Consider the following 24,780-nt stretch of genomic DNA (forward strand, 5'->3'; position numbering starts at 1 on the left):
AAGTATATATAAGTAAGCATGATCAGGTTGTATCTTTTTTCTGATGAAAGTTAGCTTAAAGGAATATGTGTTATGTAGATATGAAGTTGAGGGTGGGGCTGATTTTGCTTAGTCACAGCAACAATCTGTATTTGGCCGAAAATGATAGTTTACCATATGACTATTTTTTCCCCAGTGATTCACATGAAATTTGGTCCTTAGATAAATGTCAAAGTGAAAATATATCACATGTTTTTCTTGTCATTAATGAAGATATTTCAAGTGACTAATGTGTTCTAGAATTCTCTTCTGTGATAAAACTCCAAAGGAATATTTTTTTATGGGCCATACTTCTAAATGCTGCTTAGAGTGGAGCATAGCTGTATATTTATAATGAGGATTTATAATTTCATACATTCTTTCATACAAATGCTTTTTATGAGCTGGTTTAACTTGTATTTTGAATGTTAGCAGTGCTGCACTCAAATATTGGCTTTGCCATTAGTTAACTTATAGGTGTGATTTACTGAGGGTCAAGAGTCACTGTTCTGTAAGTACGATGCCTTACTAATAAGTCACTTTAATTGTAAAATTAAATGTCATTTTGTGACTACTTTGGAACAAATTGGATTTTAATTTGGAATCCAGTCATTTGATTACAAAGTTACTGCTCACTTTTCCCTTGTGCACTATAATGCTTCTGTTCTCCTTGTATTTTTACACATTTTCTATTTTCCTAATGCCTCTGGGTTTTCTAGCTGTAAAATACACTGTTTAGACTGCAGGGATATTTCTGAAACATTCATTTTCAAGGGAAAATTTTACTTAGTTTCTCATTTTACACTTATGTCTAGTTACTGAGCCTGGACAAATAAAGATTTTAGGTAAGTTAACACAAAGCAAATGATCTCTTATCTATACTTGAACAACCTTGGAATGGTTTAGTTCAAAACAATTTCAGAAAGAAGGGAAAACAATTATATGTGAATTTAGGTTATCTTAACCTATGTTCTTAATGCTTTCTTCTTGCAAAGATTTTGTCACAACTTCTCTTGTGACATTCAGCACATCTGAGACTATGAACAAACCTCTTCCATTTTCCACATACTTGCCCGTGTTTCCAGCTTTTCATAGAATTTGAATGCTGCCCCTTTAAAGAGCCTGTTTATGTTGTCCTCCTTAATGCCTGTTCCTCCCCTCTGTTACTTGTATTTCTGCATCCCTGTCTTCCTGTTTCATGCTAAATACCAGCTGTAGCTGAGTTGGCAAAAAAAACAATAGAACACTGTATAAGGCATACCTCTTTGTATGGAAAGATAGAAAGTCAGAATGTACCCCTGTGTTATAGTTAGTTTTACTATTTTGTTTAGTTTGAGGAGATCTACTGAATTTTGGCCTATATTGGAAGGGCTTCTGTATCAGTTGTGGAATCTGTTTGGGGGGTTTTGCATTTTAAAGACATGGCAAAAAAGCACTTCTCCACTTCTGTTACCACTTTAACACTTTTACTGTCTGGGAAAGGAGCATATTCATGGAAAGCAGTCAATCTTAGTTTCAGTTTCTGTTTACTGCAACTGCTCATGCTGGATCCAAAACACTTGTTGCAAATGTCCCAGCTCTTCAATTCAGGAGGGATGATTTCTTCTGTGGGTCTTTTTATTTTACTTTTTTTTTCAGTTACAAAATAGAGTAGTAACCAAGTACCTTGTCCAGGTATACTTGTCTTTCAGAGGCTCTGCACAGCAAACACAAATAGCCATAGCTTTTTATGTCGGAGCACAAATGTAATATGTCCTTTCTTGGTGATTGATGGGATGGGTTCATCAAATGGTAGGATACTGTCAATACCACCTTCAGTCCTAATACCTCTTCTGTACCATGTAAAAGCTGAAGTATGCAAAACAATGTGTTTGAATTTCTGTCTCTATGGGAAAGCTGTCAGGACTGCCAAGTCTCACTGGTCAGAAGGAACCAGCGGTCATTCCAAGTTTTAGTCTAATAGTTAATTCTTCATGCTGGTACTTTCACTAAGGAGCTGGTCCTTCACAAAGTGACTTTGTTGTCTCTGGATGCTCCTGTCATCTTAGCAGATAAAACAGTCTGAGAAAGAAAAGTAGATTCTGGCCAGAATTTCAGTCTTTGACCTGGTAAGTTGCCTGGAGCTCACATGTAGTTCAGGGCTTTAGCATGCTGGTTCTGTGCTGTGCACACCACGTGCTAAAGTAAGTCTCTGGAAAAGTCAGCATAAACACAAGCTGCCTATCTTCACATACTGCTCCTGTTTTCTACAGTACATTCAGAAGGCCATCAATTAGCAATTTCTGCTAGGTGATACACTGAGTTTCTTTGGATGTTCTGTAATAGAGATCACTTGCCCTGCTAATCTAAATATACAGATTACGTCTAATTGGCTGCGTTTAGAGTGTTGATTTTGGAATGTATAGCTGTAGAGTTTTAGGTTATAAAACTTAAAAACTAACTGGGTTCTGTATGTGTTCTTATTGGGTGTAGCAATGTACTTAAGCAAAACAAAAACCTCACAAGTTCAGGCATAGCTGAACTCTGTGAATTTATCTAATATTCTGAATGACTGGTTGAGTTTGTGACCTAATTTTTTACAGAATACTGCAAGCTATAGTTGTCCTCTGAATAGAAGGAGTATCCTTTGCCTTGATAGACCATTACCTGTTTTATATCCAGCTTGCTGTTGCTTGTTTTGTGCCTTTTTCTCAGATTTCAGAAAAGCATCAGAAGAATTTTAATGCTTTAAGATAAGAGGGTTTTCTGTTTGCCTAATACTGTATCCTTCAGTGGCCTTTTTCTAGGACATTGCTGCATTAGGAGAGCAAAGCAGATAAAATTCCTTCTTCATATTCATGCTTGAGTTAATACAAATTATTAGAGTATGTTGTATCTAGGAGCGTTCTTGTCTGGATGTGCATGTGTAGCCTTTCCAACATAAGATAACTATGGCCTGGAACTGATATTGATCAAATCCACTGTATTTTTAAAGGAATAATCAAATGACTATACTCGGTCAGAGGAAAAAAAGATAGGTTTAAATGCATTTCAGTAATGCCTGTTAGGCATTCTGTAAGGAGAATCCGCTACTTGACTTCTATTGAACAAAATGTTTGTTGTGCCCAGTTGAATATAAAAGTATGGGGAAAAAAATCTTTTTTTGATAAAGATGTTTGTGAACATCATTTGACAATTTTCCCTTTGAATGCTGTTTTTCAGGCCACTTGCAAGCGGGATCAAAGGCTTGCAATGCTTAGAACCCACCATGTGCACTTGCAAAAGAAGAAAGATGAGGAGGTTGAGCATTTTGAGGAAAATAGCAGTTGGCTGCATCGTGTTGAAAATGAAATGCGCCTCCTGGGTCAAGATGGGTGTATTCCAAAGGTAAAATGCCTTTCGCTTCAAGTGCAAATTTCATGCATTGTAGGTAACATTTGACTATATTTAAGAAGGAATTCTTTTCTCTCTTCATCTTGCTTCTGCTTCAATTCTTTAAAGGTGGCTTCAAATTCTAGTGTTAGCTGTTTCCGTTCCTCTGCCCTAAAAGTATTTCCTTGTCTATGGAAGTATTCCTTGTTCATGAATGTATTTGATTACATACCAAATCTCATGCTAAAGGTGGGGGGTAAGTGTGATACAGCTGAGCAGCTCGGATGGCTGCCAGAAAATTGGTCCTGCTCCTGGCTATACATTTCTAGTCTTTTGCAGTAGCTCCTGATGCTCATCTAACCATGTGACAACCTAATTCTTAGCCTGGCCAAAAGAAATTTCTTTTTTGGAGAGTGCTAGGGGAGGAGTGGGAAGGAGGAAAGAAGTGGGAGGTTGTGTTAAGTTCTCTGCCAAGTTTTAGCAAGTAGAGTCAGCTCAGTGCAGCCTCAGACAAGCACCAGAGCTGGTGGGAGAGAAGGGATGAAGGTCTCTGCTGGAACAAGTGGAGGAAAAGAAAGGTGGGGGTTGTTTCTCCCTGCCTTTCAGTTTTGGCTAGAAATTAGAGTGGCTTAAACAATCATGGAACAGACACTTACGTGACTCATACTGGAAGGATATATTTCAATACTTGTTTTTTTTATTGGGAAGACTAAAATTTTTTGATACCTTGAAAGAAATTAAGGTATTTCAAACAAGATATTGGTATCTCAAGATGGTGAATGGAGTGAAGATTTATCCCAATGTTACTGAAATTCAGTTATGAAGCGAGTCCATGGGAAAAGAGGCAAGTGTATTTTGGGGCATGCATGGATAAGCATTCTTAATGCTAAATAAAGCACACCCACTATTGGTCAAAGGAAATCCACAAAGTAAGATTTATGCATGTAAATAAGAATCAAACCATTCATACTTTTATACCATAAAACTTTATTATAATAATACAGATGTACTTCATCTGTACTTTTTAATATAGGACAAACTAACACTATATTTGTTAGAATTTTAGTTTCTTGATTTCAATTTAATGTCCAGTTGTCTGTTGGTTTTTTTTTTTCTTGCTAATTTCTCAAGGAACTCTGTAAAGATCTGCAGTGTTGCCATTTAAACCTAGAAGTTGAGGACCTGAAAATCCAGATTGAGCACATATTGGCTCTGGTGTCCCTTCAAGATCAGCATTATAAGCAAACAGAAAAGTAAGTATGCTTGAATTGCAGGGCTGATAAGGCTTCTAGTCTGACACTTGTAACTTCAGAAGATATGTCTACAGAACTTAGCTTTAGTTGAAACAGAAGGTAGATTTTTCCCAGTTTTTTTACTAGGCTACAGTAGAGTTTTCTTAAGCAAAAAGATGCAAGATGATAACTTTGTAAATATTGGTCAGTATCCACCGTAGTTTAACAGAAATTGCAGGTATCCTAGTGCTGCTTTCTTTGCATAGTTGTTGCAAATTGTTCAATAGATCATGGTGTCTTATTTTCCCCTTCTGTGTTGAACAGCAGTATTGATTAAGTGTTTGTGTTTTGTTTTAATTCATTGCGCTATAGATATTAATCTACCTGTTTTAAAAAAATGTTACTAGTAAACTGGTTGTTACAATTAAACTCTTAGCTAGCTAATCAGACTCAAAAAATGTGACTTTGCAGATAAGCATAGGCTCCTCTCTAGTCAGTCTCTTGGAAATATTGGAGACTAACTTTGAGTGTGCCATAAGGAATGGGAAGTAACTGAAAATATGTTCAGTAAACATGTATATTAAACTTGTGATTAAATCCTTCCAAAATTAAAAAACGAGCTTTTTTCATCCTTTGAACTTTACAAAAATTAATACGTAAACCTGTAAGACTGAAATCAATATTTTTGACGCTATCTTGTTAGTAATTACAATGCTGCTGCTTTGCCTTTTTTAAACATATCCTTTCCTCTGTTGCTTGAACTTGATGTTTAGTCTTGCAGCTGCCTCCACAGGTAATGAATTCTTGTATTAAGATAAAGTTCCTAAACTTCTGTCCCTTAATTTGGTATGCAATTCAATGTGGATCTTACTGTATCTATTATTTAACTTCCTAGTATCTATGTTTATTTGGACTTTAGGCTTCTAATGATGTATGTGTGTATACATATAATTAAGATGTGTTTGGTTTAAACCACATTATTTGGTTTATACTCTTGTTCAATTATCTGGTATTTAGTCTTGAAGTCTGAACTCAAGATACACTCACTATTTCTGTGACATTTGAGGCACTGAGGATCTTTGACACTGAGGGGAAACTATACTTAATAAATGCTTAGAGTGAAATCAAAGATATTGCAAAAGAAAAGTCACCCTACTTAGTCATTAGTATTTTCTCTTGGTGTTATGGCATTCCCCCAGAATAAATTAAATTGCATTGCAGAAGGACTGGCGAAAAAAAATCCCTCATTCCTAATAGTGACAGTGATAAGGATCAGATTAGTTACGATTTAGTCATATTTGTCTTGCCTCTTGTTGTTTTACAGAGTACTAAATACTTTGCTTCCAATCCTTCGCAAGCAATACCTGACTTTGAAAGAAGCTGGGCTGACAAGTAATTTAACTGAGAATGAATTTGGGGAGGTTGAGCAGCTGATTCAAAGACAAAAGTCAGTAGTTTGGGCTGACCAGACTGAAGAAAAAGAACAAAATCAAAACCATGAACTAGAGATGTCAACTATCTTTGCATTCCCACAACTTGTGAATAGACCCAGCACCCCATGCCGTAAGTATAGAATTATTTTGTTCTGCGTGGGAAATACACTCAAACATCTCTCCACAACAGCGAGATATTATGCATAGACACAGTGGGTGTTGAAGGCAAATAAAAAAAAGCCTTGGACCACTCTGAAATTACTTCCCTCCTTCCTTTATTTGTCTTGCTGTACATAGCTCACTCTGAGAATTATTCTGCCAAAACCATTTGTTACTTCTGTTCTCAAAGTGTGTGTACGTGCTTTTTGGCCGATGTTTGTATCGCAGTTGATCATATGAGGCCGTTGATTCCCAGTATTTGACTGCAATGTAAATGTCTGATTGTACTGAGGTTGGTCTTGGTTTTTTATTGTTTCTTTGAGTGGGGTGTTATGGGTAGGGGGTTTTTTTGGAGGGGAGGTGGTGTTGGCTTGGTTTTGGGTTGTGAGTTACTTTTTCTGGGCTGGGGGCAGGTGGAAGGGGTAGCTCTGGGAATTTGGAGAGAGGGAAAAGAAAGCCTGCAGACTAGCATGCTTATACTACCTGTTCTGTCCATGCTAGTCATTCATCAAGGTTGAAACAAGTGTTGGTTTGCTGATTTCTTGTTCCTGTTTGGTGTGAGGGCAGTGGAGCTCAGCATGGGTTGCAGCATTCTTCCACTCTGCTCCATTCTCATTTCCTTTTGTCGTGGTTTCACCCCGGCTGAGGGCCAAGATCCACGCAGCTGCCTGCTCCTTAAAGGAAAAGAGCAGGTTAAAGGGAAGAGGGAAGGGGGGTGAGAAGGGAAGGGAAAAGAAAGAGAAAGGGGCAAATAACCCTAAGATCAAGAAATTAAGAGGCCCGTGGGTTGGGATAAGGATAGTTTACTAAGATAACAGAAAGATACAATGTAACAATACTAACAGGACTTCAAAGCAAAATATATGAAGCTGTTGATACACAATGCAGTTTCTCACCGAACCACACAACTCAGGCCGTGCCACCCAGAGCTGTCCCAGAACCCGACCGTCCCCCAAGAACCGTGCATCCCGGAGCCGCCCCAGGCCTTCCTCCCATCAGCCCCCCGATATCCTGGGCAGGACGTAACTGGCGTGGAATACTCTCTTTGGTCAGTTGGGTCACCTGTCCTGGCTTCGCCCCTCCTTTCTCATGAAGAGCTGAGAAAGTCCTTGACTGTCTGACAGCAACTAGAAACATCAGGGTGTTATCAGCACTACTCCCATTTTACTCTCAAACACAGCATTCATCCGCTGCTACAAATGAATTTAACTCCATCCTGACCAAAACCAGGACACCTTTATAGAAAGAATAGAATATAATCTTGCATTGCTGGCAACCTTTTGGAAAGTCATGGTAGTGATGAGTATCTGCATTTTGTAGCATTACATTCATTAGGAGCCATGATGCTACTGTCATACTGTAATGGAAATATGTTCTGCAAAGTTTTATGAAAGGCATTAAAATAAAAAGCTGTGTGCATATATGCCTATATATTAATTTATTATGTTGGCTATGGTTATCTGCCTGAAATTTGTGATTTTGCACTATGTAAAAATTCCCACCCTAAAAACAGCATTTATGACTTGTTAAGATTGGACTGATGGAAGTATAACTCTTTGAAGAAAGAGAGAAATGCAAGCTTCACTAAACTACTTGTAAAATAGAAACTCAAGACTTGTGTGGGGTGATGTTTGCTTGGAGATATGTATTGTATCTTTGCAAGGCAAACATGAATCCATGCTTCTGGCTGGTCCTTACTTTATATCATGTGCATATCTTTGCTGTACTTTTCCTTTTAGGATAATATTTTGGCAGAACAGGTAGGGAGGGGTAACCAAATACAGATCCAGTAGACTATATGATGAAGTTTCTAACTGTGGAATGTAGTCAGAAATTTTAAATCCTGAAACTAGTAAGCTTTATTAGGGATCTTGATTAATCTGTGTTCCACCTTTCTTGAAGTCCTATGTTGTATGAAGCTAGTTCTGTTCTTACTGAAATTAATACTAAAATAATAGTTATTTAAACTGCACATGAACATTCAAGGCACTGAAATCATTAAAAGCAATTTGAGGGGGTGTCTTCCAAGTTTTCTGTAGATACTTTCCAATTATTCCCATGTTCTAACCATTTTTGAACTCTATGTGCACCAAAGTAAACGAACACCATATTTTTCAGGTAAGATTGACTTTTTCAGCTGTGAATGGTGCCTTTGCCTGAAGATGTCCACATACATTTTTTTTGTGGGTTTTTTATTTTTGCCTACTTCTTCTTTGGAAAAGAACACAGGAGACATTACTTTCACTTCTTGTGCTTTTTATTAGATGCAAGCAAAAAAGAACATGGTAGAAACAAATGTCCTCCAAATTTTGTAACCTTTACAGGAAAGCTTATGACAATTTCTAATGAGACACTTCCAGTATTCTTGTTCTTCATGTGACTGTGTTCTTTCCCTTTACTTTTAACTAGTTGTAGAAATGTATTGATGCTTTTAGGGGATGTTGCCAGGATTTTGGTTGAAGATTTTTAATCTTCTCAATCTACTACTCCTATTCGTAGCTTTAGTTGGTGTGCTAACATTAGTTTTCTTCAACAGCTGTTTCTCCCCTCAATGGTGCTTGCTAGTATAAGACTTACTGTACAGCAGGTAGCTAATGTACAAAAATTTCTAAACATAAGGCATTGTGCAGAATAAGACTATTAAGTACCGATGTACTGAGAACTTGACATTAGCTATTTGAGTTGGAAATTGAGTTGGAATTGAAATGAGAATTGGATTTGCATGCTAGAAGTTAAGACAAATTTCTAAAAGTTATTAGCTGAATATATAGTTATGTAATTTTAAAATATGGGATAAAAAATAAACATGAAAATCAGCAGATCTGCTTAGAAAAAAATAACTATTTTCAAACAACATTTTTACAGTATCACTTTAATAGTAGTGTTCTTACCTAAAATACCACTGGCGTTAACAAAAACATTTCCGTACATCTTGGGAGGTGGGGTAATCCATTTACCATGCTTTATTTTTTTTCTGTTGAACACAAAATAAATGCAAATGAATGGCTCTTTTTCAATTGTTCATTGTAATTCACATTTAAAATACTTTTAATCATTAGATAATTTATGGAAATTCATTTGTCTTGTGCATAATGTATATAACAAACTAAGAAAAAAAAATCAGAAAAAATACATTAGCACAAGAAAATGTGAAGTAATATAAAGGCAGAATCCCAATCAGAAATAGGAAGTGTAGTAATTCCCTTTTTCCTTTAAAGATGAAATAAATTATTCAAGAATCCAATTTCTTCTCTCTAAAGTCATCTCAGAAGTATGCTTGGCAAATGTTAGCAAGAGCTGACCTAAGAATGTAGCGAACAAATAAAAAGGAAGATTTATACAGATTTTCTCACACCTTTGGCACATTGATATTTTATTATTTATAATTTGTTCAAGACGTTGGGAAGGAAATAGTGTTTTGCACCAAGATTAAAAAAGAAAAAAAATCCCTAGCCATGTGCTACACAGTGGTCATTATTCCTTGTATAAAAATCCATATATCACATAAAACATAATTGCATGAACTTCAACTTGTCAACACGAAAGACCAATACAGTTCATTTGGTTCTTACTGTTCATGTTAAGAGCAATGATTTTCTTTTTTTACATCTCTCATTTAATATAAATATGTCATTTTGTGTTCTTCCTAAGAAGTTTCATTTCTAAATCTAGAGTAAAGGGTAGAAAAGTTAATTGGTGGCAATGTAATGTTTCTTTCATATGAAACGAAATTCTAGAGCATCTTAGAGGAAGAGAGTGCACTAGGTCTGCTGGTAGTGAGTTGTATTGCTTTTAAATGTAAGTTAACACATTTGAAACTTTTTTGATATTAAATGTTTGCAAAAATGAGATGCTATTCATGTGAAAAATGGGAAGAATTGAGGAAAATATAAATTCCTCTTCAGTATAAGCTTTTATGAACTTAATTACATATCTTCTGTTGAATTCAAAAGACTAAGGATGGATGTAGTATCCATGCATTACCCATATCAGGAGATTTCAAATTCATTAACAAACTACAAGATACTGTTTAGTCAGTATGCACTTAAAATGGTAGTGATGCAGAAAAACATCTGTGCATGAGGAAAACGGCTGAATTCTGCATGTCATAAAACATGAGGTACTGATCATTGCAGAAACTTTTTTTAATGATACTGTGACCTTTTCCTGGCAGCCCTTTTAAAGGGAACCATGGCATTGTTCAAATGCAAATGAATTGTTATTGAGTGTTTTCATGTAAAAATTAAAATGTTTCAAGTCACATAAATAACTTTTTTGAGGACAGTGATTGTAATCAGAAGGCTGAAGCAGCTGAATCATTTCTGCAGAAATGGAAAAAGCTGTGAAAGCAGAGCCTAACTTCTCACGGGTTTCCTTGGAATTAACTGCGTTCCACTAGCTGATCCTGAAGGAGGAAGTCAAACTAGTCATTTGTGTGGAAAGAACATCTAAAAAGAGTAAAGGGAATGACAGCAAAGGCAAAATGTTTGGGATTTTTATTTGAGTTTTTGTTGAAAGTCTTGCAGAAAATTTTTGAAAAACATATTCCAAATGTGCTTTTTGTATGACGTTTATTGTAGGAAGTGGCTTTGATATTACCATGTTATAGGATCCTTCTTAGTAACAGAAACTTCAGTATGAAAGAATATTAGCTGAATTCCTCTCTTTGTTTCTAATGAAGATCTTTGGAAAGGGTCTTCTATATATAAAATAAGTCATAGCAGGAGAGGAAAAGATCAATATAACCTCATTTAGCATCTGTTTCTGTGGTTGACTTACCAAGATAGTTGGTTCTTCTGCTTAAAATCTGATTTTTTTTTTTTTTGAGAAGGCAAATAATCTTTGCCAAAGCACATGTAGTGGTTCACTACAGGAGCAGACCTCTTTCTATCCTTCTTTTCCTTTAACCTTTGAATCCTTTGAACTTTGTTAAAATGTCTTGCTCTCAGTGTCAGAGGTGTATGTTACTAGCAGCCTGTTAATCAGCAACCTCATCCAACCAAGTAATATTGCTTAGTCATCTATATCTACAGTAGCACTGTCATTGGTACCAGAAATAGCGCTCTGAAAATGATCGTTTTTCCTAATGTTCCTTGCTCTTCTGGCTTGTTTGGCCAGTGCCATATTAATGCAGCTGTGCATGACAAGTAATTTCATCAAAAACAATTGTTTTGCAGTGCATGTGGACACACTCTACATGGAATGATTCAAAGAGTATCTTGTAAAGAATTTGACGTGATCTGAATCTTAAATTTCTGGTTATGCTTCCATGATGTGCCTTTTCTGCCAGTACTTCAGGGTTGGTTTTTTTTAAATTACATATTCACATTTAATCTAGAATGAAAAGAATTTATTTGTCATTTAAGTTAAAGTAATTTTCAGAGTTAAACAACATTGGTTTATACCAGTGAGGGCATTGACATTATACTTTTTAAATATTGCTTTTCCTGATTAATTTTTGTTTCTCAAAGTGAAAACTGTTTTCAGAACCTCTACTGCTGCTCGCTTTCATTATGAAGCTATGGGATTACTGTAATATGTCTTGACCATAATATGAGGGAAGATAATTCTTAATTTATATTCCTATTTTTAAGCCATCTACCTTTTAAGTGTCGAAGAATTGGGGGATTTTGTAGAGGAAATACTGGGTTTCTGCTATCATTTTTGTTTACAAATATGCTATAATTAGATTAGGCTTGTGTACTCATCATGAAATGATAAATGCGGAACCTCACAAAACTCAATTATTTGTGGCAAGTAAAGCACAAGCTACAAAAAGAACATAATTTCAGGCCCTCGTTCTTGGGTCTTAGTTAATGGGGAGCCGTACAGTATTCATAGAGTAGGGACTGATGGGTGGAGAGCTCTGACTGGTATTTGCAAGTATTTCTGTGAATGGGAAAGTTCTTGGCACTGTTTCAGGCATCCCATTTCCGGAAGCCTTACTGTACATTACCATTGAGAGAATGGAATTGATTTACAGGAAAAAAAAAGGCATCTGTTACTTCCCCTGTGACAAACATCTGAAAGTCAAGTCAATTTGTTATTTTGCATGGCAGGAGAAATTGGGGTGTAGTTCTCTGTAGTAAAATACTACAGTGTTTTAAAGTAGGAAAATCATGCGTCTCATATACAAAGGATTTCTCTTGCATTGAGCAGCTTTTTTCACACTGTACTATATGGCTTTAAGTATTTTTCTTTTCACACTCTGCAAAATAGTACACCTGACTACTGGGATCCCCAAGAATGCAGCCTGGATTTTAGTCTTTTTCAGTTTCCAGCTGTTTGTGAAACTGTGGTGACACTGTCCATCACAGTGATGCCTTTGAATCACATGAATATTCGAGTAGTTGAAGTGCATTCACTAGACCTCATTTACAATTTGGAATTCCATGAGTCAGTTGTTAAAAGAAAGAAAACACATGATTAGTATTGTAATTGGATCAATCATTGGTAGCACAGAAATGTTTTTTGAGATGGGTATATTAATATTTTATTTCACTTTAGCAGAACAACCTGGTAGACTTAATTTAGCACAGTTTCCAGAAATAATCTCCATATGCATGTATTAACATGACTTTCAGAAGAGAAGTCTGGGCCATTACTTTGTCCCGAATGTCAATTAAAACTAACCCAATTCATCAAAGTCATTTTGTTGTGAAGTCTACTCGCTTTCACTGTGACTCATGTTTCACCAATACTGCATTCTTTTCATATTAACTCACAGGGCTGTAAATACCTATTATTGCCATGTTTCTCTTATAAATCAGTTCTTCCACATAGTCTTTTGGGACTGATAATACAACAAACTAATGATGGAAACCACTTCATGTTATTTGATGGGGGGTAGCTGGTCAGTGGAAAATTACTTTTCAAGTGAATCTCTTAAGAAAAATAACATCTAAAACAATTCTGACAATTATAATCATCAGCCTGAAATTAAAGATCAGCAAATGGGATCTGTCTCTATATTTGAAGTCGTGCTTATTTTTAAAGAGAAGTGTTGTAGCTGAAAGCACTAGGTAAGGCAATACAGCTTCTAAAATTTTCTTTTAGACTACTCCGTCGGGTTAACTGCAGATGTTTCTGTACAGTATATAGTGATTTATTTTTATATATGAAAAAAAGCAAACTTAACACTGAATCGTGATCATTCTGATGCTAAAGATTGAACTGGCCAGAAAATGTGAAGCAAATACAAGCCATAAACAATATAATTTCCTTGCCCTGTTACAGAACAGATTTGGAGAGTCTTTAGAGTTGGAATGTGTTGTTTGTCTTCCAGTGACAAAGTAATGACAACACTTAATGGTTAGCATTAGACATCTGTCCAGGAGTTACTTAGACTTGTTATTTAACAAAAATATGAATAGCTACAATTGGTCCACCACCAGCTTCACTGTCACTACATTGTATTTAGTAGTTGCCAGTAGCATGCACCTAAGACAAGGCTAACAGGACAAATCTAAAGGCAACAAACTTGCAGCTTCCAGTTCCAGTGCAGTGGGAAATCCTATTGAACCAACTGCATGTAATGATGGCTGGTAGTTATCTGCCTGTTGATAGGTATGGGATTTGCCACAGTATGCTGCAGGGAGCTCAGTAATGTTATTGTTCTGTTGGAGGTGAGCATTGCCTTTAGTGTTAAAGTTAGTATGTAATTTGAATGTGGTATCTACAGTTTGTAGAAAATAACTCCTTATTAACCTCATTTGTGGTGTTTTATTAATGTATTCTCATTTGTTACGAACTGAGAATATACTGTTGTCTTAATTTTCTGTGTTTACTCATTTATATGTAAAATAAAGGATGTGGTAAAGTATATACCATAGATACACATCCCACTGACAAGCACTCAATGTTATCATGTTAAAATCAAATATCTGGGGGAAAGCATTGCATCAGATTGTCGTACAAATACTTTGGTTTTACTAGGCATCACCTGCTATAAAATGAATTCTGTGTTTGCTTTAGTACTGGAAGTTCATATTTGCCACTTAACACAGTACTAAACATTTTTTAGAGTTTTCCCTATTATTGAATAGGACTTTGGGGAATTAATTCTCCCTAGTTTTATCTGCCCTGTTGCAATATAAGCTGCATAGTGAGAGATGACCCCATGTTCTAATTTTTTTTGCTGAAATGTTCAGTGCTTTTTTATATTAAATGCTAGAATGACATTAATTTAGTATTTAGTATAGTCAAGATATGGTGTTTCTGTTTGAGGCATGCTACTTTTGTGTCACCTTGATGTATTATTTTTTTATTTTAAGAAGAATTTATATATATAAACCTTAAAGTATGCCTCTGAATACCAAGGTTTTAATAATATTGAGTAGTCTTTGAAAATAGGTTCTTGAAAAAAGACTTTTTTTAGAGGAGAAACTTTTGATACCATGACCATTTGAAGTCATCTGAAATGAGTGGTGGTTTTGTAGCTATTGTTTATTCTCAATGGCAGCAATTAAAAGCACTTGAAAAAAAATGAAACTGGCTTCAGTATCTTGCCTCCTTAAGACACAAATAAAAACACTGATATTCCTTTATTTTGTGGGTTTAAATTTTTTCTTCCTTTATTTTTTTGAGTTCATAACTTTAGTGCTATATACTGTATAACAGCAAGCTAATGTGAAATTGAGGTGTTGGGGTTGTTGAGTTTTGTGACATCCTGTTTGGTTCATGTTTAGTGAAACAAAGTTAATTATGAAGTTACAGGTGATGGGTTTGTTTGCTTTCTTGTTTACTGTGTTAGGAGCAACTTAATGCTTTCACAAAAAGCCTTGAGAACGGACACTTCTTGAATAATTGATATTCTTTCCAATACTTAACTGGCAAGAAAAGCTAGTTTTAACTTTGTTTTACAATGAGTTTCATTCCAGAAATAGATTTTAAAAATAGGTCTGGGGTTTTATTAACAGCTTATATTTGCCCTGTATAGACTTGCTGTAACTATCTTTTTATTAATGTACTTGTCTTGCAGTATGAAATACTGTTCTTTATGATGAAATTCAACAAATTATTAATGTTGGCAATACTTTTGTCGTCTTTACCTATTTAGTTCATGGTTTAAATGCTTGCATTTACAGTTAATTTAAAAATGCTTCCAGCATTTAGTCCTGGAGAAGCTTCTAAAACTTGGCACTCTCACCAAAATGTTTCTCTATCAGACTTCCTTCCTAGTAACTTTAGGACATTAGCAAAACCTCAGTGTCTTACAGTAAGCAAACTTTCTGAAACTGGAACCTCCCTATCCTAATGTAACAACAAATAGATTTCTGACCATAATTTTTCCCGAAGCACACACCTTTAGATAGATACAAGCAGAAGAAAAAGTATTATTTTTAAATGAAATGTTTCATGGACAGCTATTTCAAAGCTACTAGATTGGAATCCTTAGATAACTTTTATTCTTGTATTCTTCAAAAATAATTCAAAGTTTGTCCTCAATCTTTGGTTGATGACTTGGGGAAAAAAAACATAAGGAAAGAAATGTTAGTCAGTTACATAGAATTTTGTATTCATGAAATCAAAATTAAAGAGCAACCACATTAATGAAACATAGTATTGTTGATAGCATCATGGAGTACATATTGAAAATGCTTCATAAATAACTTTCTTGCTCATTACCAATAAAATCCTACCAAGTCTTGGAGAGAAAATGTATTCATTAAAGTAGACTTATATTACTGCTGATAGAGGTAAAAAACATTAGGGAAATACACAAGCCCTTTTATACTACCCTTTCCATGTCACTGCTTGTGGCAAATATTCAAATTAGCTTAATGTTTAGGTTACAGTCAAGCTACTATGTCTCAACCTGCTGTGCTTCAACTGGTGAATGCTTGCCATGAATTAGAGGAAGATTAGGTACGAGGAAATAATGCATTTTGCGTTTAAAAAAAAATCTGTTACATATATTTTGTGAACTTCACACAAGCACACACATCCAAATTCACAAACCAGCTACTTCATGTGAAGTGGCCCTCTCAGGCCTGTTTCCATGTTTGTGCTTCTTCAAAGCTGAAAACAGCATAATTGAATTGTTCATGTAAATCTTCTAGGCATCTCTTCCCATGAGCAGTTCAGCTTAAATTAACCTGCTTTTATTGTTTACACATTGTTGGATAAAACGCTGCATATTTGTTGAGCCATAGTAGTTTAAACATTGTTTTTTCTCAAACAGCCCTTGAGTGAGGAATAAATGTTTGCTTTGGGTTTTTTCAGTGGTTTCATTGAATTAAGTTCTGGCAACATAGAACAGATTTGTGCCCTATATATTGCGATCTAATTTACTTGCTACTTGTGCACACTTTAATGCTACCCATTCCACCCTCCTGGAACAGGTCTAGGTTTCCTGGTGGTCTTTTAAGTCTTTTCTTATATCCTCACAGCTCTAATCTGTATCTTCTAATTGGGCATCTTATTCAGTAGCTGGGCACGAGTAATCCATCGTAGTGTGTGTGTGTCTAGTTCCAAAGTGTATGCAAAAACACCTGGTGCTGAGATCATCCTTTGATGGCTGTCTTTCAATGAGACTCTTATCTGGGCCTTTCCCCAAGGTGCTTGGGAGAAGTGGTGTTCTTGAAGCTTCTTGCCTGTGACAAATTGGGTTGCAACTGGGTAATGAGGTCAAAATTAAATGGGGGCTGAGAAGTGGTAAACAGAGAAAAGACTACAATCACTTAGTATTTGCTTTTTGTAAGAAACCAAACGTGGAGGTGGGTGGAATAATGCAATACGGGGTTTTAATCAATTTTCCTCCTCTTCAAAAAGTTTTTATGGAACAGCTAAAATGCCATATCTATTAACACATGAAAGAGAACTAAAGAAGCATTCAGGCTGAGGAGTTCAACCTGACTTTCTTGCCCTGAGGCAAAAATGTAATGAAATTTTAGAAGAAATAAATATTTATCAACACTGTTATATGAATACCATAGTTAATTCCTTAGTAACTTGCAGGAGCAGATAAATCAGGAGCTCTTTTTACAGTTCTGTTGCTCATAGGAATGGAGTAGGTGATGCAGAAAGGGAATGTATGATGCTGTGGCTACCAGCTGTAGTGGGGCCAATTCATAGACATCTTAAGGAAACTTATTTCTGCAGTTGGCACTGAAAGTTAAATATAGAAGCAGTTGATGTTTTGACAGCCCTTTCTTACTCTTGATTTCTTTATTTAAAAATCATTATTTTTTATTAACTACTTCGTGGCCACTAGCTTAACCATTTGACTAGTGTTCTGTCTTAAAATGATACTGCTTTACCGAATACTTGAATGAAAGAAAGGCCTTTTTGCTCTTTGGAGATTGTCTTTATTACCACCAGCTTGAAAAAAACAAATATTAGGACATTTCAAGAAAAATACTATTAATCAGGATGAGTGGGAAGGACCAATGACTGCTGCATTACTTCCTTTCTTATTTTTGGGAGTGGGGCTTTTAGCAAAGAGCTTTTCCCAGAGTTGATATATTAAGATGACAGGATCCAAGTATTCTTTCCCTTTTTTCAAAACTAATTTCTCATTTATAATGTGAAAGAGTGTCCCTCTAAGTGAGTGTGTGTCCTTCCTTTTACAACAGTCTCTCATTCTACTGCATGGTATTTGCTAGGGTAAAAATAGCTGTGATCAAGCGGCAGCTGTAGATTGCTGAGATAGTGCCATCTTAGTTTGAGTTGTGTTCTGATAATGTGATCATTTTCAATACTCTTCCATTCCCTGTTGTCATGTGTCATATCTTACTTGTGATTACTTGTAATATCTCTGGGGTTAACTATATCAGCCTATGCATATTTATAATACTTTGAGTGCCACAGAACAAATGCTACCATCTGGACAATGCTGCAATAGAAATAATTTCAGTTATATGATCAAATTAATATGTAAAATAAATAAATTATATTTGTAACAATTTCTGCTAATAAACACATTTCAGCAGGGAAGAGAAGAGGCAAAAGCAATATTTAAGTAGTAAACATAGGTAAATATACTAATGGTGGTTGCTTGTGTTGCACAGGTACGAGTTTTGGTACGCTGTCACAAGAAATCACTGAAAAGACGCTGCAAACAGTAGCGTGTACAGTACCCCTGCAGAAACGGACTAGACGGAAGCTAATGGACTCTCCAGTCACAGTTCAAAGTCCTGCTGCATCCAAGCTCTCCAGCCTGCATCATCTGGAGGATTCTCTTACCAAGGAGGTCCGCCCTATTGTGTATACGCCAGAATCTTGCAGAAAGCCAGTACAAAGCTGCTGTACAGAGACTGTGGTAAAGAAAAATACACGCTTTGCAGGCGTTCAGGAAATCAACACATGTAATATAGCTATGCCAGTGAAAAAGCCAAGTATTATGGACTCCACATGTGACTTAGTTCCGGAGCGCAATGAAGTTGACATGGACTCGACAGTAATTCTCTATGAAGGGACAGGTGAAACAGCTGAAATATCTACTGACTCTGTGAAGGAAGCACAGCCATGCAGCAGTAGCATTCTGCGAAGGCAAGGAATATTATCCAAAGAATTTAATCACGTTTATCTTCACAGCTGGGTTCTTCTATGGATGTCAATTTTATTTCAAAACCCAACACTTTGAAAATCAAACCCTTAATTTTAATCGGCATCATATTCAATTCTGCTATTATTTGAAATCAATGTTATGTTAGTGACAGATGAATTTGAAAACTTATCCTGTTTTACTAGATATGTACTGAGGAGATAATATAGCACTTATGAAATTGTTCGTGATGCCTCAGACAAGATACTGTCTCTAACATGTACTTTTGCAGTCTGTGAAATGGATACTTTAAGGTCTATTTGATATTGAGAAATGCCCTTGTTAAAGCTGCCTCAAGTAGTAATATTGAAACATATTTCTAGTATTGTTTTTCAAGTCAGCATATATTTTTTTACAGTTACGAACAACTTTGCTTGATTTCTACCCCAAATAGATTTTGCAAAAATATAATTATTTTATTTCAGGCTTGGCCTCCCACACTTAAAAATCAAAAATCCTACTTCACTAGTCGAGAAGCCCTCATATATGGCAATGACTTCTGCTGCTGAGAGGAAAAGAAAGGTATTAAGGTAAGATTAAACTAACTCTTCTGTACAAATGAGTCTGTATTCAATACTTAGGTTCTCACTTCAGTTTCAGTATTGCATTTTGAATCTTAAAACCTCTTGTAAAAGTCATCAGGACCTACATATGAGATGTTCTGACTCAAATATGTTTGACAATTCTCTTTTTTCACAGCAAGTTGAGTAGATTCTTTTCTTACTCTTGGTTTAAAAACTTCCATTGTTTTAACAAGTACAAAGTAATCTTGTGTCTTTCATATCTGCTGTCCACTTGAAATAGAAAGATGATGCATTATTCTGAAAGGAGAAATTCCATCAATTAGAATTCTAATTTGTTTGAAAATGTTATGCCTTTTCTGGAACACATTAGAAACTACCAAAATAGAAAGTGGAGAAAATGCTTAACAATACTTATGTGGCCAGTGCCTTTGTTTTTCTGATTATTCATTTCCAGTCTCAGTTATTATGACTTCATTCTTGTGGTCTGCTGTGGGAAGAACTCCCATTTCTTCACTTCTGGTATATAACTCTGAAAGAGGCTTTTCAGTAGGAGCAGCAGCAAAGCAGAAACTGAACAGATGCTGAATGAAATACTTCTTGTTGGTCTGTTTGGTCATCTTAATGTAAGGATAAGCTATCAGGTTTATACTGATGAATCAGCTTTTTTCGTTTTACAAAAGCAAACATTGGTACAACCTATTTAGAATTGAGTCATCTGTTGCTTAATAGTGAGTGGAGCTGCTACAGTATAGATCTTACAGAAAATGTTTCATGACTATTGGAACAAGGTCTATAGAGAGATCACAGGACATGGAAGGAACTTAAACACTTTCATTAGCATATTTGAGATGGTCTTCCAAGAAGATCAAATATTTACCTGATTCTATTTTATGTTCCTGTTCTAATTGTTACTAATTTTTGTTCTAAAACACTTTCAAATTTTCAAATAGTTTATTATTAACTTAAAGTAAACCACTCTTTAGTTTTCTAGTTTCTCTTAAGAGGGGTGCATGGGAACTTTTGGAATCTGATTTATCTTAAGGTAAATGTTCTGAAACAGACTTCAGGAGTACTCTTTTTGTAGTAAGTATAATCATTTCCAAAGTTAGGCTTATCTCTTCCCAAAAGACTAGCTCTTTCTGATATTTTACCTCATTCCATGTCTCAAGCATATGTTTCCCAGTTTCCAAGTTAGAACAGCACTACAGGAAAACTCCACCGTTTTTATTACTTTTTTGGGAATTACTACTTCTGTCTCAGACTGAACTAACTGCCTGTAAACAAAAACTCTTTATGGTTTTGTCTAGCAGTCCATGTTGAAGAGAAGGAATGAAAGCTTCTTATTTACGAAGGAGAGCAATATGCTCTTACTTTTCACATAGTACCTTCTTTTCTTTCTCTTCTTTCCTTTTTTCCACTTAGTTTCCCTTGTTTTCCTTGTTTTAAACAGTTCACTCCAGTCAGCCAACTCTTAACCTGAGAATAAAAATCTAAATTTCAGATGTTTTCTCTATTAGAAATATAATTTTAAACAGTTAATATTGCTAGAACAAGGTGTAAGAGCAGTCAGTCATAATACATAGGCTGCTTTTATTAAACAGCATCACATTGCTATTGGCATAAGTTGTCTCCTAAGAATCATGCAGGAACTGATCTTAGGGCTGGCACAAGATGAGTCTTAGTCTTTACTGCTTGCTATATATTTTGTTTAGGTGGAAAACCATTATTAAGAAAACTAGTGTAAGTTAGGGGACTATAAAGTGGAAATAATATAATATCATTAGAGGAATGGGAAAAGCATGGGAACTTGGGACATAAATAGAATTAGCTTGTTTATGAGGCTGTTTTACAAAATGGAACTGGGGAAGTTAGCAAGGCAAATGTCAAAGAGTAAGGTAGGTTTGTAATTTTCATTCGAGATCTCAAGTCCATCATCTAAAAGGCTACAAAATATAAAGGTTCTGTCTTAATGAATTTGAAGATATAACAACTTCCTTGCAGATTAGCTAAAAAGTATTGTCTGCTATGAAGCCACCCCCTTTAACGATGTTGAAGGCTGTAGAAAAATTGAAGCAAGAAAAAACTATGATTTGTTCAGTAAACATAGCTTGGTCATTTTAAGGATTTTGTACAAGTGTTAAAATTACTTCTTAGTAAAATTTGTGTGTCATGGCCATCAAACTGGCTTCTGTGGTTTCCAAAAAAAACCTGTGACATATTGGTCTGCATTTTAACGTAAGTGGCAACTTTAGATCTTACTTTCACTTAACATCCTTGTTAAGTGTTTGAAAGGAAAAAAGGGGAATAATATCCATATATATATACATATCATAAATTAGTTTATTCTTTGCATTCCATTATATATAACCAATACTGGATAATATCATCTAATGTATTTCTACATTGCAAGGCCTAAGCTGCTATAATTTAGCTTAATCACTTTACTGAAAGCAAGCTCTCTTCTGGCTATTTTTCTAGTTCTGCATCAAACACTGGGTTATGCAGCCTGCAAGATCCTGTTTCTGCAAAACGCATTCGACGAGAGGTTGCTTTAAGCCATAGAGCTTTGCGGGTACCCAAAATAGCAGGTAAGTGCTGAAACCAACCGTATGACATGGCGTTGCTAATAGTGTTTGTACAGGAGGCCCAAATTTGAGCTCAGTATTCAAGGTTTTGTCAATTTAACAGCATGTTTCGCTGTGATCAGTACCCTAAGCCATTGTTTTGAACAGTGTATCCATTCATTAAAAAAAGAAAGCCTGAATGTCTTAACCAGTTATCTAGATGGTATTGAGTTTTGATTAGATACTGCTACACAATTGTTGGGAAAGCTTTTACCCAAGAGTTAGGGTCTTCCACCAAAATTTTTGTGTGATTGTTGAGAGATCTGGTGAACTTTACTAATTTTTTCTTTGCCAAGTGCAGTTTAGCAAGAAACAAAAAACCTCTAATCACTTCCATAGCTGTTTTTAACTGCCTTTGGTTTATAATACCACAGTGTTTGGGTTTTTTTAACAGATATAGGCTTTTTCAGAGACCTACCACTTAAATTTTGTGGCTATTTTGAGCCAACAAAATAGCTGAGGAAAAAATGTTTTAAAGCAATATTTAGGAATTGTTTAGCTTCTAACAGATTACTAATAATAATACTCAGGTGTTATTCCATGAAAGTCTGCACAGCTTCTGAGGTATATAAATCTTCACCATAACAAAAGTAGTTACAAATAATTTTTTCAAGTCGATGTTCACAAAGGTCTCTTGCTCACCACTTCTAAGAAACCTCTGTCTTTCCTGGTGCATGACACTAAGTTGCTTCCACTTGCAGTATATTTTAATGCGCTGATCCTTGCAATTTTCCTTTTATCTCTACCCACTTGTCGTCTCCTCCTCTGTGTCCAGAAATATACTTAATGATGTTTCTTAGTGTTGTTCTTGGGCAGATTAGAGGGGAGATAAAAGATTGCTTGAAGTTTTAGTCTGCTGTTCTTATGAGTCAAATAATGTAGCTCTTCCCTGTGGCATAGGAAATGCCCCAGTTTGGTAGAGCACATGTGTTTTTATGTAAGAATTGATGTGAGGGAGCAAATACATAGGAATGTGTATGAGTCTACATTCATGAGAAATGTTGAGGTTTCTATTGCAAAAAAATTTCTGAAAAGTGTAAATCTGAGGCCAAACATTGCCAAATAAGTAACTGTTAGTTAGACAAAGTGTGTATACATTATGTCAGTATCAATATCTGCTACGAAAGGCTGGCTTATGAAGCTATCAGTTAGTACCTTGGTATTAAGAAACTATGTAATGACGCACCACCTTGTGAAATGGAAAACAGATTTTTGATGCTTCAGGGTTTAACTGAATGTAAAAAGTTTTGTATTTTCAAAAGCATGCATTGGAGGAAGTATGACCATATCATGGAATGTGTAAGGTTGGAAGGGACCATTAGAGGTCACTTCTAAATCCCTAAGAGGAAGAACTGCTTTTGAATTAGACAAAACTTTCTCTGACAAATTGTTCATTTTTCAATACTGCTCTATAATACAGAATTATAAAATTTTCACACATCAGTCGTCTTTTTTTATGTAACAACTGTGCCTTTTTAATAGCTACTTGTGTCAATTGGATATCTAATCATGCGACTTTCTAGGCAATTAGTACAATTGATTACTGAGTTGAGAGTGATTACATTTTTGCTTATGAAAATTATGCGTTTAAGATGGACAAAAAAATACTTGTAATAATTCTTAGACTTGCTCTGAAAAGGATATCCAGGTAGGCCAAATTCTGCTTATGTTATTGAATGAGTATGTCCTGTTTGTAATAACATCTCTTTCTTCACTAGGAGTTAAAACGAGCTGGAAGTAAGAACAGGTTGTGCCAAGAAATCATCAGATGCCTTTCTGAAGGAAACATAGCATTGGGTGTTAAATCAAGGACATCAAAAAATGTTTTACTTCATGCTTGTAAGAAAAAAAACAGGATTTAGTTCTGAGTTCATTCATATTCCAAGCAGGATTGATGGCTAGCAAATGAGAAAAGGGTGACTTTCATTTTCTTCCTATGAATTGTTCTGTTCAAGATGTCTCTCAGTAATGCACTATTTTAGAAAGAACCACTTTTCAGAAATATGAGGATTTTTTTCATTCCAAAATGAGTTCATCTTTTGTCTCCTGTTGAAGCTTACGAATGTCTCTTGTATATTAACAAATTAATAAGAAATTTAATTTGGACTTGGGCATGGAGAAATGCACAGTGTACCCTTTGCCATCATCTTTTTGAGCATTTCCCTATGTTTATGGCTAACAGATTAATACTTCATACAATGCAAGTCTTTCAGGGGATCAGTGGTGCTGTAATTTTTAAATACTATTGGAAATTGATTGCTTCTAATTACTTTTTAATGAGAAGCTTGTGATAGAAAAGTTGATAAAAATTGTTTTGACCTATTATTTTCCCTGAAACTTCCCAATATTAAAATTGTTTTTCATGTGGAAGCAAGTCAAACAGATGTTAATATTAAAATGTGTTCATAGCTAGCATTAGGATGCCAGCTTATTCTTAGGTTATCATGGATAGATTCTAACAAGGTAGTACCAGGAGACAGAATGATATTTACGAAAGTTTTCAATGAATTTCAAATTTTTTCAACCTTTCTATTTTTAGTCTGTTACTTGGTTGTGAATGTTCCTGTTTTGTTTTTCAGGTTTTTGTTATAAATAGTATACTTGTTAATTTGAATAAATTTTATTTTAATAAGAGCAATGCAATGTGAATGGAACTTTTAAAAAAAAATACTCTTTTTCCCTCTCCTGAAAAAATGTCTGAAGTTTTACTGTATTGTTTTAAGTACTCACTGTTCATACTGTATATTCTGATTCATTAATATTCAGAGACCAAGTAGTTTATATATAGTTGTATTGTAGCCTTCAAAGCCTGCCCACCCTGAAGAACATCTTTCTAGTGTTTGGTATGTGCAAATGTAAGGCCATACCTGAACTCCTAAACTAAGGAGAACT

General features: G+C 35.4%; 1 protein-coding gene across 1 annotated transcript in view; it reads left to right on the forward strand.

Moving 5' to 3' along the window:
• KIF18A (kinesin family member 18A) overlaps window positions 1-23,750 on the forward strand; it is a gene marked incomplete at both ends in the record, with an annotated part of 38,114 nt that extends 14,364 nt beyond the window's left edge. The window contains 8 exon segments of the mRNA XM_084263725.1: window positions 3,220-3,384; window positions 4,501-4,622; window positions 5,926-6,164; window positions 18,205-18,685; window positions 19,166-19,270; window positions 21,743-21,852; window positions 23,607-23,626; window positions 23,628-23,750. Of these exon segments, the coding sequence (XP_084119851.1) occupies window positions 3,220-3,384; window positions 4,501-4,622; window positions 5,926-6,164; window positions 18,205-18,685; window positions 19,166-19,270; window positions 21,743-21,852; window positions 23,607-23,626; window positions 23,628-23,750 (1,365 nt within the window).
• Between the last annotated feature and the right edge of the window lie 1,030 nt (window positions 23,751-24,780).

The sequence above is a fragment of the Gallinula chloropus genome (assembly GCF_964237585.1).
Source record: "Gallinula chloropus genome assembly, chromosome: 4".
Lineage (NCBI taxonomy): Eukaryota > Metazoa > Chordata > Aves > Gruiformes > Rallidae > Gallinula > Gallinula chloropus.